General features: G+C 50.4%; 1 protein-coding gene across 4 annotated transcripts in view; it reads left to right on the top strand.

Moving 5' to 3' along the window:
* Positions 1–13530, top strand: part of EFCAB12 (EF-hand calcium binding domain 12) — a 28485-nt gene extending 14955 nt beyond the window's left edge. For 3 of the 4 annotated variants that reach the window (XM_003906877.5, XM_009181329.3, XM_009181331.3), the window contains exons 5-9: positions 2782–2978; positions 5344–5557; positions 10115–10268; positions 12271–12327; positions 13001–13530. In XM_003906877.5, the coding sequence (XP_003906926.2) occupies positions 2782–2978; positions 5344–5557; positions 10115–10268; positions 12271–12327; positions 13001–13259 (881 nt within the window). In that variant the 3' untranslated portion in view covers positions 13260–13530. Of the gene's footprint in view, positions 1–2781; positions 2979–5343; positions 5558–10114; positions 10411–12270; positions 12328–13000 lie in introns of those variants that run through there. The other variant, XM_009181330.4, reaches the window with a different exon arrangement.
* The last annotated feature ends 1871 nt before the right edge of the window (positions 13531–15401 follow it).

Here is a 15401-nt window from a genome sequence, read left to right as displayed (position 1 = left end):
CCATCACCTCCCAAGCAGGGTCTCTGCCTCTGTCAGAGCTCAGGGAACCTCAGCACCCCAACAGTCGCCTCCTGCATGTATCACCACCCCAACAGTAGTAATCTCCTTTATGTCCAGCACATTTTTAAGGTCGCCTCGAGTTGGGCTGCTTTCCCTCTGATACTCTTTGTGCCTTTTTATTATAAATTACCAAGCTCATCGCTATCTGTGTAGCTGGCTGCAAGTCATTTGAATGACCACAGTGTGCTGTGATGCATATTTGCAGCAGAGATATTTTGGGGCCTGTTACTTCCCAGTAAGTAAACACAAAGCCAAACAGCAGACATTTGCTCTCATGGTGCTATTTTGGCATCATCACTGAGTTCTTTTGCCCTGGTGAGCAACAGTGGGTAAGATGGGTAGACTGGGGTGTGTAAGAATTAAAGAAAGAGGAAAGAAACATGAAAGGTGGCTCAATAGTCAAGTACAGGTTTATTTCAGAGAAAACAAACCTGAGAGGGGCTGCTGGCTGAGTTAGGTCAGAGCTACACTCTCTTACAGACTAAGAGTTTTTAAAGATTCAGTGTGGGAGAGTTTATCAGAGGTGTGGACTGCTTCTGTGTCTCTTTGTTGGGCTTATCTGGGAGGGAGAGTTGTGTGTCTGTTTCCATCTTTCTGCAGCTGCAGGCATATCCCCCAAGTCTGCTTTTAGCTTCCCTATCTTAGTGCACCTGAAGGGAAAGGAATGTGCTTATTAAGGCCCACTGTTTTACTGGGGCCCATTGTATGAGGGTGAAGTTTGGCAGTCACCCAAGAGACTTTCCCCCACCTCCCTCTGTGCCCAAGCTGTCTTATCTGTGTTTTACCATCTGCTCTTTCTGGCTGCTCGTAGTTAGAAGAGAAGTGATTTCCTTGAAATGCATGAGGCTAGAAAGGGAGCTGAAACTTAAAGTGGCGGTGTTTGTCCCTGGTGATGGTGCTCCTGCTCTGTCAGGGTGTCTCTCACTTTGTCTAAAGAGGCAAGGGTTTGAGTGTCTTGGCAGGGGTGCCTTCTTCCAGTAGTTCTTCTTGCAGTAGCTCTTCTTCATTCTTGCAGAATGATCTCAGTTTATCCTTCATGTCCGCAGAGGTCACAATTGCTATTCCTGCTTTACGAGGAGGAAGCTGGAGCTCAGAGAGGCTGACCCACTTGTTCACAGCCTCAATAGAAGGTGGTAAGGTTAGGATATTATTTCAGCTTGCGACAATGAAGGTCTGAACCAGGGCAGGGACAATGGGATTCTTTCATTCATTAGAATCTTTGTTGAGCAACTACTATGTGCCCCTTCTAGAAACTGGGAACACAGCAGTGGGCCAGCCAAAGCGCCAGCTGTTGATGAGCTTGCACCTAAAGGGCTGGTGGTCAGGGAAGGACTCTCTGAGAAGCAGACATTGGAGCCGACATCTGAGTGACTGACAGGAATTAGTCTTGGGGGAAGTGCAATCTAGGCAGATAGAACTGTGAAGGCAAAGGCCCTGGGGTAGGAAAGCTTGCAAGAGACAGAAGGTGATGAAGGTGGCTAGGTGGAATGGGTGAAGGGTGAATTGTACGCCATGGACCAGGTGGGAAGGCAGCTGAGGCCAGACGGTGCAGCAGGGCCTTGTAGCCCAGGGAAAGGACTCTGGGTTTTGGTCTAAGTGCTGTGGGAAGCCAAGGGAATGAGGCGATCTGGTCTGTCTATCTATCTATCTATCCATCCACACATATCCAACATAAGGAGACCCACGCAGCGGGATCTCCTTATGTTGCCCAGGCTGGAGTGAAGTGGCTATTCACAGGTGTGATCATAGCTTACTGCAGCCTCGAATTCCTGGGCATAAGCAATCCTCCCACCTCAGCCTCCTGAGTATCTGGAACCACAGGCGTGCCACTGCACCCTGCTCTATATATGTATATATTTATATATTTTGGGACGGATTCTTGCTCTGTCGTCCAGGCTAGAGTGCAGTGGTGTGATCTCTTCTCACTGCAACTTCCACCTCCCATGTTCAAGCAATTCTCCTGTCTCAGCCTCCTGAGTAGTTAGGATTACAAGCACATGCCACTGCACCCGGCTAATTTTTGTATTTTTAGTAGAGACGGGGTTTCACCATATTGGTCAGGCTGGTCTCAAACTACTGACCTCAGCTGATCCACTTGCCTCGGCCTCCCAGAGTGCCCTGCTCTATATTTTTGTTTGTTTGTTTGTTTTTGAGACGGAGTCCGGCTCTGTCACCCAGGCTGGAGTGCAGTGGCGCGATCTCAGCTCACTGCAACATCCAGGTCCTGGGTTCAAGTAATTCCCCTGCTTCAGCCTCCGGAGTAGCTGGGACTACAGGCACGTGCCACCACACCTGGCTAATTTTTTGTATTTTTAGTAGAGATGGGGTTTCACAATGTTACCCAGGATGGTCTCGATCTTCTGACCTCATGATCCACCCTCCTCAGCCTCCCAAAGTGCTGGGATTACAGACGTGAGCCACCGCACCTGGCCATACTCTATATTTTTTAAAGATCCTATTTGCTGCTTGGTGAGACAGGGTGACAGGACAAGAATGGCAGCCAGAGGGCTGGGGTTGGTGTGGTAAGGGACGCCATTAGTGGAGATGGAGAGGAGGGCCACATCTAAGGTACAGCTCAGGTGGGCACTGCCCAGATGTGTGGGAAGGGAGCAGAGGGTTGGCCTGGTGCCTGCTGGGTGACGCTGGATAACTGCTTGGCAGGTTCGGTGGCTCGGCACCCTCTTAGTCCCTCCTTCCTTCATCTCTTCCCTCCGACTCTAGGTTATATCTTGGTTAAGCACAGAGATTCCCTGAAGGGTCCGCTCAAGAAGCAGGAGGTGGATTCAGCCCCACAGCTTCCCAAAGTGGACCTGCTGACGGTGCCTGCAGTCGACACACAGATGGAGGCGCGGCCCATGACCCTGGAGGAGATGGAGGAAGTAGGCAAGCGGTACCGCGAGCGGCAGCGACAGCACAAGGTACCTCGCCAGCCCAAGGAGGGCATGCGGCTTGGGGATGAGCAGCTGGGGTTCAGATCACTGCAGTAGCATTACCCGCTGGCTGCAGAACCCTGGGGAGGCGGGTCTTCACCTCTACAACCACCCCTTCTTCACGTCCCTCACCTGTAAAATAAGAATACCTGCCTCCTGAGTTTTTGTGAAAATGTAGTAAGATCCTGTTTCTGAAAGTATCACGTCCCCCCTCCCTATTCTTTAATTATGACTTTTCATCCTGAGACCGGGCCTGCATTTTCATCACAGCTGGAATCCAGGCAGCTGGCACACGGCCTGGCCCTGGGTAGACTCTCCAGAAATACACGGCAAATGAAGGAAGGAAGGATTGATTGCATGAATTAGCTTGTCCAGTAAACATTTGTTGAGAGCCTACCATGTGCCAGGCACTCTTCTGGGCGTTGTAGTAAGCCTAACAGTCCCTGCCCCTAGGAAGCTGACAGTCTAGTAAGGGAGGCAGACAACATCAATACAATACTACATATAAATATTCATATATAATATAGGCTTGGAGTGGTGTCTTGCACCTGTAAGCCCCGCGCCTTGAGAGGCCAATGTACTGAGAGGACTGCTTGAGCCCAGGAGTCCGAGGCCATCCTAGGCAACATAGGGAGATCCTGTCTGTACAAAAAAATTAAAAAGTTAGCCTAATGTGATGGCATGTGCCTGTGGTCCCAGCTACTCAAGAGGCTGAGGTGAGAGGATTGCCTGAGCCCAGAAGGTTGAGACTGCAGTAAGCTAAGATCGCACCACTGCACTCCAGCCTAAGGGAAAGAGCAAGATCGTGTCTCAAAAAAAAAAAAAAAAAAAAAGTATATACAGGCCAGGTGCAGTGGCTCACGCCTGTAATCCTAGCACTTTGGGAGGCCAAAGTAGGAGGATCACTGGAGGCCAGGAGTTTGAGACCAACCTGGGCAATATAGCAAGGCCCCGTCTCTGCAAAAAGTTTTTAAAAAATTAGCCATCATGGTGGCGTGTGCCTGTGGCTCCACCTACTGAAGAGGCTGAGGCCAGAGGATGGCTTGAACCTGGGAGGTCAAGGCCGCAGTGAGCTATCATTGCACAATGCACCCCAGCCCAGGCTACAAAGTGAGACCATGTCTCTAAAAAAAAAAAAAAAAATTAATTAATTAATACAAATATATGTATATAAAAAATTAAAAATACACATTTGTAGTTATACCTACAATATTTGTATTTGTACCTATAATAAAATGGCAGATATTGCTATGTGCTATATCTACTAAGATTTGATTCAGTTGCTTGACAAGAAAACCCAAAATGTTTGAGCAGGGACCGGCAAAGTTCCCCTGTAAAGGGCCAGATAGTAAACATTTTAGGCCTGGTGAGCCATATGTTGTCTGTCGCAACTACTCAGCTCTGCTATTGTAGCAGGAAAGCAGCCACAGACAGCACCTTAACAAATGAGTGTGGCTGTGCTCCAACAAAACTTTATTTATAAAAACAGCTGGTGGGCCAGATTTGGCCCATGGGCTGGTCTTTGCTGATTCTGGTGTTAGAAGCTTTAAAAGATAGGTTTTTTTTTCCCCCTTGTTAAAAAACAAGGTGGTGGCAGCCAACGAAAGCAGCTACCTGCTCCGCCAGCCTCCTCCTATCTTAGCTCGTGGCTTTCACCTGAAGGTTACAGATGGTTGCTCCTAATTTAAATTCCCATGCAGCCAAACACTCAAATGTCACTTTTCTTTTCTTCTCTTTCCTCCTCTTCTCTTCTCTTCTTTTCTTTTTTTGAGACAGTCTCACTGTACTGCCCAGGCTGGAGTGCAGTGACTTGATCTTGGCTCACAGAAGCCTCAACTTCCTAGGCTCAAGCCATCCTTCCACCTCAGCCTCCTGAGAAGCTGGGACTACCGGAGTGTGCCACCATGCCCAGCTAATTTTTGCTTGTAGAAACAGGGTTTTGCCACATTGCCCAGACTGATCTCAGACTCCTGGGCTCAAGTTATCCTCCTGCCTCGGCCTCCCAAAGTGCTGGGATTACAGGTGTGAGCCACCTTGTGGCCTTGTGAATGTCATTTTTCAATAGGACACCTCTAGGGCATGTGTACTGTGTTTTACTGTATATGTTACACAATCATGTGTGCACACCTGCACACCCATCAACAGGGCTGTGACTTCAGAACCTGAGCTTCCAAACCTGAAGTCTTCACTGACTTCAGAACCGGAACTGCAGCCCCACTGGACATTGGTTGCCATCACCCCTCGTGGGGACCTCGCAGGGGAAAGGTCGATGAGGCACTGCATGTACCTTCTTCTGGCCAGGAGGAGGGACACAGGCAAGAGAATGACAAGCCTCTTTCTGCTTCCTTCGCAGCTCATGATCCCCTCCATCCAGTACACGGAGCAGTGCCGCCTGGTGCGCTGTGGGAATCGGCACTTTGATGAGCACTGCCTCCCGTCCACCATCCACGGAGATATGAGGGAGCTCATTGACTCGACCCGCAGGCACAACTTTCTCGTCTACCTGCAATGCTGGAAGCTCTGTGAGTCCTATGGCCTCCCGCTGACGGAGGACATCCTCATGAAAGGTAAGGGCCTCGGTGGCTGGCCCTAGGAAGATGCCAAGGGAACCCCAGAGCCGGGGCGAGGGTGATGCCACCCAAGGCACCCATGCAGCCATTCAAGCCACTGTAGTCTCTGGTGGTGACACTGGGAATAAGGCAGAGTGGGGGCGTGGAGGAGAAGAGGAGGAGCCCAGTCTGTTTTGCTGCTAGATGGGATTTCCAGAACACAAGGCCTGGAGGTCTGGGTTCCACAACTGAGATTTGGAGGTCTGGATTCTGGAACCCTGAGCTTGGTGAACCAAAAGCTCATCCTAGAGTAGAAAGCCCCAAGGACAGGAGTTCTGAGTGAGAAAGCCCTGAGGTTGAACATAAAGGAAGAGTTGTAATAGTGAAGAGAGAGATTTGATAGAAATGATAACTGCTATCGAAACAAAGCCTTTCTCTAGGCCAGGCTGTTGCTTGGTTCTTCTGCAACAAGCAGTGGGGTACAAATGCACCTGGAGACAGGACCTGCTGAAGCCCTGAGATTTCCACACTGCTTCTACCCTCTGCTTGGGTGGAGTATGCGTTTTCATACATCCAAGCTGGTCTGAGCCCACTGTGTCTCTGAGGGGTGAGCACTTCTAATATGTGGGAGTGAAGAAGGGCCCAGCCCCAACATGTCAATTTAGCAATGCCTGCATTCCAAACTCGTGAATTGGTGAATGTATAAATTTGTTTTGTTTTGTTTTGAAACGGAGTCTCACTCTGTTGCCCAGGCTGGAGTGTAGTGGTGCGATCTCAGCTCACTGCAACGTCCACCTCCCGGGTTCAAGCAATTCTCCTGCCTTGGCCTCCCGAGTAGCTGGGATTACAGGTGTGCACCACCATGCACAGCTAATTTTTGTATTTTTAGTAGAGACAGGGTTTCACCATGTTGGCCAGGCCGGTCTTGAACTCCTGACCTCAGGTGATTCACCTGCCTTGGCCTCCCAAAGTGCTGGGATGACAGGCATGAGCCACCACGCCTGGCCTGGAGAGTGTATAAATTTAATGGGCAGGATCTTCTCTGTGCTTTAAAAACATGAAGGAGCAAGCTGCACTTGGGGGCAGAGGTTTTTTCCTCTGGACGTCTGCCTAGGAAGGAACTTTGGCCATACTGGGAAATGTAGCTTTCTGAGAAAGGAACACGCCACACAGGCAGTGGTGTGACTTATGTGAGAACTAGACTTTACAGTCACAATTGATTATTACCGTCTTTTTCCCAAGAGGGAGGGAAACAAGTGCTGAATTTATAGGGCCTTGGGTCTTCTTAGATTAATTTGCTAGGGCTCCCATAACAAAATACCAGTCTGTGGACTGGGCTGCTTCCACAACAGGAATTTATTTTTCACCATTCCAGAGGCTGGAGGTCCCAGATCAAGGTGCCAGCAGGGCTGATTTCCAAGGCCTCTCTCCTTGGCTGGCAGATGGCTGCCTCCTTGCTGCCTCCACACAGTTTTTTCTCTGCACATGCACACCTGGTGTCTCTCTTGTGTGTCCACATTTTCTCTTATAAGGATGCCAGTCAAATTGGATTAGGACCCACCCATGGACAGCCTCGTTTTAGCTTGATCATCTCCTTCAATACTTTATCTCCAGGCTGGGCACAGTGGTTCACCCCAATAATCCCAGTACTTTGGGAGACCAAGGCGGAAGGATAGCTTGATCCCAGGAGTTCAAGGCTGTAGTGAGCTATGATCATACCACTGTACTCCAGCCTGAGTGACAGAGCCAGACCCTGTCTGGAAAAAAAAAAAACAAAAAAAACACCAAAATCTCCAAATGAAGTCACATCCTTTTTTCGTTTTCCCCGCTCAATGGTCACATTCTAGCAGGGTGAAGTGGCTCGCGCCTATAATCCCAGCACTTTGGGAGGCCAAGGTGGGTGGATTGCTTGAGCCCAGGAGTTCGAGAACAGCCTGGGCAACATGGCAAAACCCCATCTCTGCAAAAAATACAAACATTCATCAGGCATGGTGGCATGTGCCTGTAATCTCAGCTACTCAGGAGGCTGAGGTAGGAGGATCGCTTGAGCCCGGGAGGTCAAAGTTGCAGTAAGCCGAGATCACACCACTGCACTCCAGCCTAGACGACAGAGTGAGACCCTTTCTGTCTCTCTCTCATACATGCACACATGCACACACACACACATCACATTCTAAAGTATAAGGATTAGAATTACAACATATGAATTTTAGGGAGATGCAATTTGGCCCATAACAAGTGTATACAGGAGAATGTGGTCAGAGGCTCTCAGGAACACAGGCAAGCAACTTCAGTGGTCATTGTCTCCTATGTGTGCTGCCTGGGCTGGGAGGGCAGAGACAGAAGGAGATCCTACAGCTCTGGATGCTGACTTTTCACCAAAACATCCCTCCTTCTTCCTTCCTTGGGGAGCCTCACCTTTTCGGATTATTTACGCCATGGTCTTACGCAGTGGTGGAGCTGCAGCCCTGTCTTCTGAAATGCAGGCCGGCTTGCCATGGGCTCTGGACCACTCCTCTGGGTTAGGTCTTCCCCTGTGTGCCTCCTTTGTCCCTCCCCACCAGAACATCAAGCTCCCCCCGCCCTTTATTTTATTTTATCTTTTTGAGAGATGGGATCTTGCTTTGTTGCCCAGGCTGATCTCAAACTCCTGGGCTCAAGCGATCTTCCCACCTCAGCCTCCCAAAGTACTGGGATTACAAGAGTGAGCCACTGCATCCACCCCTGGCTTTTGCTAGCTGCTGGGTTCCTACATGAGTGAGCTTCACCTCTCTGCAGGATCTCATGTTCACTGGCACACAGGAGCATCCTGTGGGTAGGACTAGGCCCAAATCCATTTCTGACCACTGTCTTGGCCACTGGCTATTGGGTATCTTTATGACAGAGGCCTGATCTCCTGTAGGCAGAGAGGCTCAAATATCAGGACTTCTAGCTCTGTGTTCTAGACTAGACCTTGGTGGCTCAGACTCCAGGCCTCAAGCTCAGGAGCCAGAATTCTAAACAAGGTCTCCCGCTCCCCTGTGAATATAACTTTATTGGCTTTCCACTCTGGTTTTGGTGATAATACTTGCTCATTTGAATTTTTTTGAAAACATAAAAATCTAAATTCCACCAGCCTGACTTGGCCCTTGTGAACCTTTTAGTGACCATCCTTTCACAAATCTCTTTTTCTTTTCCATTTGTAGAAAATTATTTATATAACTCATTTTTAAATCATACTTTAAAAAATCATGTGTACCTTTTGAAAATATGAATGTTGGCCGGGCGCGGTGGCTCAAGCCTGTAATCCCAGCACTTTGGGAGGCTGAGACGGGCGGATCACGAGGTCAGGAGATCGAGACCATCCTGGCTAACACGGTGAAACCCCGTCTCTACTAAAAAATACAAAAAACTAGCCGGGCGAGGTGGCGGGTGCCTGTAGTCCCAGCTACTCGGGAGGCTGAGGCAGGAGAATGGTCTAAACCCGGGAGGCGGAGCTTGCAGTGAGCTGAGATCCGGCCACTGCACCCCAGCCTGGGCGACAGAGCAAGACTCTGTCTCAAAAAAAAAAAAAAAGAAAATATGAATGTTACATATCTCCCCCTTCCCTCTCCTTCTTTCTCACCTCCACAGCCCCTTCCCAACCCCCAAATAGCCAATATTAACTAGCTGGAGTGTGACTTCCATCACTTTTTCTAGAACATGAGCTTTCATGTGTTACCATCTTAAGACAAGCACTGCTCAATAGCTGCAGAAGGTGGAGACCCTGGCTCAGTATTTTTTATATTCAGCACATCTGAGAAAACTCTACCAAGGATCTCCATGAAATTAATTCAAGACAAGGAGAAAACTGCCACCAAACAAATCTAAGTGGGCCAGGCACAGTGGCTCTTGCCTGTAATCCCAGCAGTTTGGGAGGCCGGGGTAGGTAGGATGGCTTGAGCCCAGGAGTTCCAGACCTGCCTAGGTAACATAGCAAGACCCCATCTCTACTAAAAATTTAAGAAATCAGCCAGGCATGGTGGTGCATGCCTGTGGCCCTGGCTACTCAGGAGGCTAAGGTAGGAGGGTCGCTTAAGCCCAGGAAGTTGAGGCTGCAGTGAGTCATGATCTGTACTTTAGCCTGGGTGACAGAGTGAGACCTTGCCTCAGAAAAACAAAACAAAACAGAAAATAGGTCTAAGTTAACCTCATCAAGTCTTGGTCAAATCCTCCTGCCTCCTGGGACAGCTCAGACCTCGTTGCACCCAGGCCTTCAGGGCTTTGTTGACCTGGTTATAAACAAGCCCCCCTCATCTGTAATCCCCTGAGCCATATTGTCCTAAGGCCCCTTTCCTGGCATCACACTACAGCTATATGCACATCACCACTGGGGCAGTGGTTCAAATGACCCCTCTGCATTATTTTTGCAACTTCCAGTGAATCTACAACTATTCAACAACAAAAAGTTACTATATAGATAAGAAGAAAATGTCTTAAAAATGTGAATTAACAAAACAAAACAAAAACAAAACACACCTCATCTGACCCCAGAGGCTCAGGGAGGGATGGGCGGTCTGGACTGATGGCTGCAGATACTTCTCTTGCTGTCCACAGCCTTGCTGTACCCAGGAGACAAGATCATTTTCCAGATGGACAAAGTGCGCCCCATCCGGCAGCCAGGAGGCTACTACTCTGACTGGAAGGTCTTTTCTCCGAATCTGGCTCTGCTCTGGTCCCAGGGCCCCAGCAAGTCTAAGAGGACTGACAAGCTAAGTTTCGGACCCTCTTTCCCCCTGCCTTGGCCTCCTGCCCCATTGCTGTCCTTTCAGTGCAGGGCCTGGAGGCTGGCATACCTGGGACGCCATGCTGTGCTTGTGTCTGCATCCTAGGGCAGCATCCCCCAACCTGACTGCTCACTGCAGACTGACCAGTCCCAGGTCACCATTGGCGTGTGTCTCAGGATCACGGCCTGCTGGCCTCAGCTCCCATACAGCTATCCTCCTGACCCCAGTCCTGCACAATCGCAAGGTTTCTGGAAAAGATGAAAAAGAGAGCCTTCTTAGAGAACATGGTTGGAGTGAGGGCCTTCACAAATCCCTAGCCAGGTGTCAGGGCCCTGCAGAGAACAGGGGGCCGCCCTTTCTCTGCCCTGCCCCCTTGCAGCGGACACACCCCTTCTCTGGCAAGAGGTGGGCTTGCAGCTCCTAGGAGGAGAAAGGAACATTTCCCTGGGACCTGCTCCCAGCCCTTTTGAGAGACCAACCTGAGTCTTCTCTAAGAAAACGGCCTCCTTTGGCACTCCAAAGCCTGAGCTACCCAGATTTGAGTCAAGCAGCAGGTGACAACCCATGGGCAGCATCAGTGGGTGACTGCAGATGAACAAGGCAGCATCCCCGCAGAGGGAGGGGCGCAGCATGGGCGGAGGAGAGCCCAGCTGGCCAGACACCATGAGGTGGGAGGGGCCTGAACCTGCCCCTGCCCCTAGACCCCTGCCAGCTGCCCACTGGGTGTGTGGCCAGAATGCCTGCAGTGGGACACAGTGGGGCCCTGTAGAGATCAGACAGGCCTCCGGTTAAATGGACAAGGCACTTCTCTGAGCCTCAGCATCTTCATGTGTAAAGGGGCCTAGTAGCTCCTACCATACACTATGAGGATCAGATAAGAAAGAGCGTCAACATCTTAGCAGCGACAGCACTCAATCAATGATTGTCGTTGTTTTACCTTGCTCTGGTTGGGGCATCTTCAAGTGAAGGAGTAGGCCCAGGCCTGCAGGTGGGTCCTGGCCATGACATGGGCTGTGACTTCCTTCCGGCCCCGGGTGGCCCAGGAAGTGACTGGGAACCCAGGAAGGAGATTTTGGTCCGTGCTTAGGTAGGCCATAGCTAATAAAAGATAAAGAGAGTTCTCTTACCTCAAGGAGAGACATTGACTGTATCTTGCTTCTTAGGGTTATGAAAGATTCCGAGGTCAGATGGAGGCAGGGTGGGAAAGAGTGTTGTGAACCATTAGCGATATCTGTCAGGCTCAGGGTTGGAGGGGGAGGGGGTTAGATTTCACCATCTTCGTCCTCAAGGCTGGGTTAAGCTCTGGAGTGGGGAGTGGGAGCCAGGGACCCCAAAAGGACTCGGGATTCGGCAGTGACTTGCTGAGCCTTCCTCATAACTACCCTGAGAGGTCTCTATTCTGGACCATGAGAAAACGAAGGATAAGAAAAGGGACATGACTTGCCCAGGTCACCTGGTTGGATTCTGAGGCTAGGTCCAGCTGACCCAAGCCCACTGTGTTCCCCTGGAGCATGGAGGCACAGAGTCAGGGTCCACCTCAGGTGGAAGACATTTTTCTTTCAGAGCTCTGGTTTGAGACTTAGAAACGGGCCCACCCGGCTGGGCGTGGTGGCTCACGCCTGTAATCCCAGCACTTTGGGAGGCCGAGGCGGGCGGATCACAAGGTCAGGAGATCGAGACCACGGTGAAACCCCGTCTCTACTAAAAATACAAAAAAATATTAGCCGGGCGCGGTGGCGGGCGCCTGTAGTCCCAGCTACTCAAGAGGCTGAGGCAGGAGAATGGCGTGAACCCGGGAGGCGGAGCTTGCAGTGAGCCGAGATCGTGCCACTGCACTCCAGCCTGGGCGACAGAGCGAGATTCCGTTTAAAAAAAAAAAAAAAAAACAGAAACGGGCCCACCCCTGCGGCCCCTGACCTACTCCCTAAAGCCCCATTGGCCTGGATTTCCACTCTCCTCACAAAATGCCTCTCTCTCCTCCACTAGGAAACCGCCAAAGAAAAGCAAGAAAATGCACTTTAAGGAGTTTGAGGAATTTACCAGGTCTGTGGCAATCATCTAACTCCATAAGGAAGGAAGGTGGGAGGAGGCGCAGCTTCACCTGAGACAACTGGGACTCTGCGCTCCTGGCACAACAGCTGGGGCTCGGTGCCCTGGCCTGAGAGGCAGTAACACAACACAGAGAGGGCCAGGAGGAATCGCTCTGGGGCTTTCCATGTGTCCACTCACTCAAATCCTCCCAACAGCCCTATGAAGTGACACTAAGCATATTCATTTTACACTGGAGGAAACTGAGGCAACAGAAAGGGCAAATATCATGCTCAGAGTCACACATCTATGTAAGTGGTGGAGTGGGGATCTGAACCCAGCTAGGGCGGCTCCAGGGGCCATTCTCCAAACACCACATTAAAATGCCTCCAGATAACAGATGGTGGCGCTTAAGGCTTTGAGTTTTAGAGGCATTGGACAGGGAGTGAAGCCTGCACTTGGCCACTTGCTCAGGGTACAACAGCCTCTCCAGGCCTCTGGGTCCTCACAGGTGAGGTCGACAGGATAACAGCGCTGACCATATGGAACTGTGGGGAGGACTGAGGTGCTGAAGTGCTTGGCACAGGGCTAAATCTCCGCTTTGGTCACAGTTAGTGGGCTCTGCGATGAAGCCTCAGCCCTGGCCTGTCTGCCATGACAACCATCCCTGTGTCTTCTTGTTCTCCAGGAAGCTGAAGGTGAGGAGGTCCAGCAGTCTGCAGCAAACCCACCCCAATTCCTTCTGGCCGGGTCACCTTCTGGATAAGCTGCAGCTCTACTTGCCCACTGTGGCCACAGACCGGAGCCTGGCGCTCTTCAGTTGTGTCCAACACCAGCCCCATGTCTACCCAGCCACCTACCACCCTGACCACTGGTGGCCCCTTAGGAACAAGAACTACATGACCCGCGCCTATTATGATGCCGCCAAGGTGTACTACATCAACTAGAGCACGCCAGGTGTTGCCGGGCCCAGCCTTCCTGGGCCAGGAGCCGGTGCAGCCAGCGGCCCAGAGCCCAGACACAAGAGGAGTGTCAAAGAGTCAGACTAAAGAAATCCTTTCAAAGAGGGATGGCCGGGGCCCAGTTCCCTCTAGACTCCAAGTGTCCAGTGTCTCAGAGGATAGATGTGTCTAAGAAAGGACATACAGTTTTTGACTATTTCCCTCCCCTGACCTCTGCCCTTTCTAAATAAAGCAGGTTGGAGTTTTTCTCACGTCACCTATGACCCAGCTAATGTGATTTCTTGCTCAGGAGCTGTGGCCAGGGGGGAAAACTTGAGCCTGGGGGAGTACAGGCACATTCCCTGGGCTATTCCAGGGATGACTGCAGGACACCTTCAGTCTCTTGTCCTGGGACCCCAGTGCCCACAGGGAAGCAGTGTGGGTACCCCTGTGCTCTCCTCTGTGAAGTGAGGTAGCAGCATGTCCCGTACCCCACAAAGACTGAGCCATCAGGTTACTGCTTCCAAATCTCTTGGGTCTTTGGAAACTGAAGGCAGGCTGTCTGGTTCATGAACCCTACAAGTCGATGAACCCACTTGAACCAATCAAGACCTTTTCTTTCATGACACGCATCATGCAGGCTGCCATTAGCAGTGTGCTTCCCTGCTCCACATCCCATCTCACTACATACAGCCTGCACGATAAGCACGATTCATGAGGTGTGGAATAGCCACAGATGCAGCAGGGTTCTAGCCCCAACACTACGGCTTGCCAGCTATGTGACCTCAGACATTCCACTTTTCTGGGTCTCCTCAAACTCCCCATTCCCTTCACGCCCAAAACCTCACCATGGAGTTACTAACACACCCTTCTCACCCCTCTCTCATTCACTCATCAATACAATCCAGTTTAACTTCTGGCCCCTTTGGGTCCCTGGAACTACCCCTGTCAAGATCGCCAGTGACATCTGTACTGTGTTCCAGGAGTAGAATCTAGGAGGTGTTTTTTTTTTTGCTCCTGAAATTTGATTTTCAAAATAATCTTAAAAGCCAAGGGCCAGGCGCGGTGGCTCACGCCTGTAATCCCAGCATTTTGGGAGGCCAAGGCGGGCAGATCGCCTGAGGTCAGGAGTTTGAGACCACGGTGACCAACATAGTGAGACCCCTGTCTCTACTAAAAATAAAAAAAATTAGTCGGGCGTGGTGGCACACACCCGTAATCCCAGCTACTATGGAGCCTGAGACAGGAGAATCACTTGGCCCCGGAACCTGGGAGGTGGAGGTTGCAGTGAGCCGAGATCATGCCACTCCATTGCACTCCAGCCTGGGCGACAGAGTAAGACTCCATCTCAAAAAAAAAAAAAAAAAAAAAAGCTAAGCGAATCAAGAACAAGTTTAAAAGTTAGACAGTAGCTGGGCACAGCTACTCGGGAGGCTGAGGCGAGGACAAGAAGATCACTGAAGACCAGGAGCTGGACACCAACCTGGCCAACACAATAAAACCATGGCTCTACGCAACAACCAACAGAACAAAACAAGGTAGTTTAGAATAATGGTTAGAAGCGTGGAGCCTGGAGTAAAATCTCCAAAATTCTCCTTTCACATATGCAAAATAGAGACAATAATAGGGGTACATTATAGAATTGTGGTAGGCCTCGCATGTTAGCAGTTTCGATCTTATTACTATGTACTATGTAAATTCAGTGAGGGAATTTTGGGAAATCTGTCTTGTTCTCTCCTGACCACTAGGAGGTGCACTTCGGAGTAGAAGAAACACTACCGGAAATAGCCCAAAGGCTAGATTGGCTTCAATTTCTGGCGGAAGTAGATTCCTCCCTACACCATGTGTTAACTCAGAAAGAATTCCAAATTTCTACCTAGTGCCAAGGGCAGGGAGGATAAATTTTCCTTTATACTCTTAGATGTTAATCTCTATTAAAACAGTTAAATTCGCCGGGCGCGGTGGCTCACGCCTGTAATCCCAGTACTTTGGGAGGCCGAAGCGGGCGGATCACAAGGTCAGGAGATCGAGACCACGGTGAAACCCCGTCTCTACTAAAAATACAAAAAATTAGCCAGGCGCGGTGGCGGGTGCCTGTAGTCCCAGCTACTCAGGAGGCTGAGGCAGGAGAATGGCGTGAACCTGGGA

Source organism: Papio anubis, chromosome 2 (assembly GCF_008728515.1).
Source record: "Papio anubis isolate 15944 chromosome 2, Panubis1.0, whole genome shotgun sequence".
Taxonomy (NCBI): domain Eukaryota; kingdom Metazoa; phylum Chordata; class Mammalia; order Primates; family Cercopithecidae; genus Papio; species Papio anubis.
Note: the sequence above shows the minus strand (reverse complement) of the source record. Positions and strands in the feature narration are given on the sequence as shown.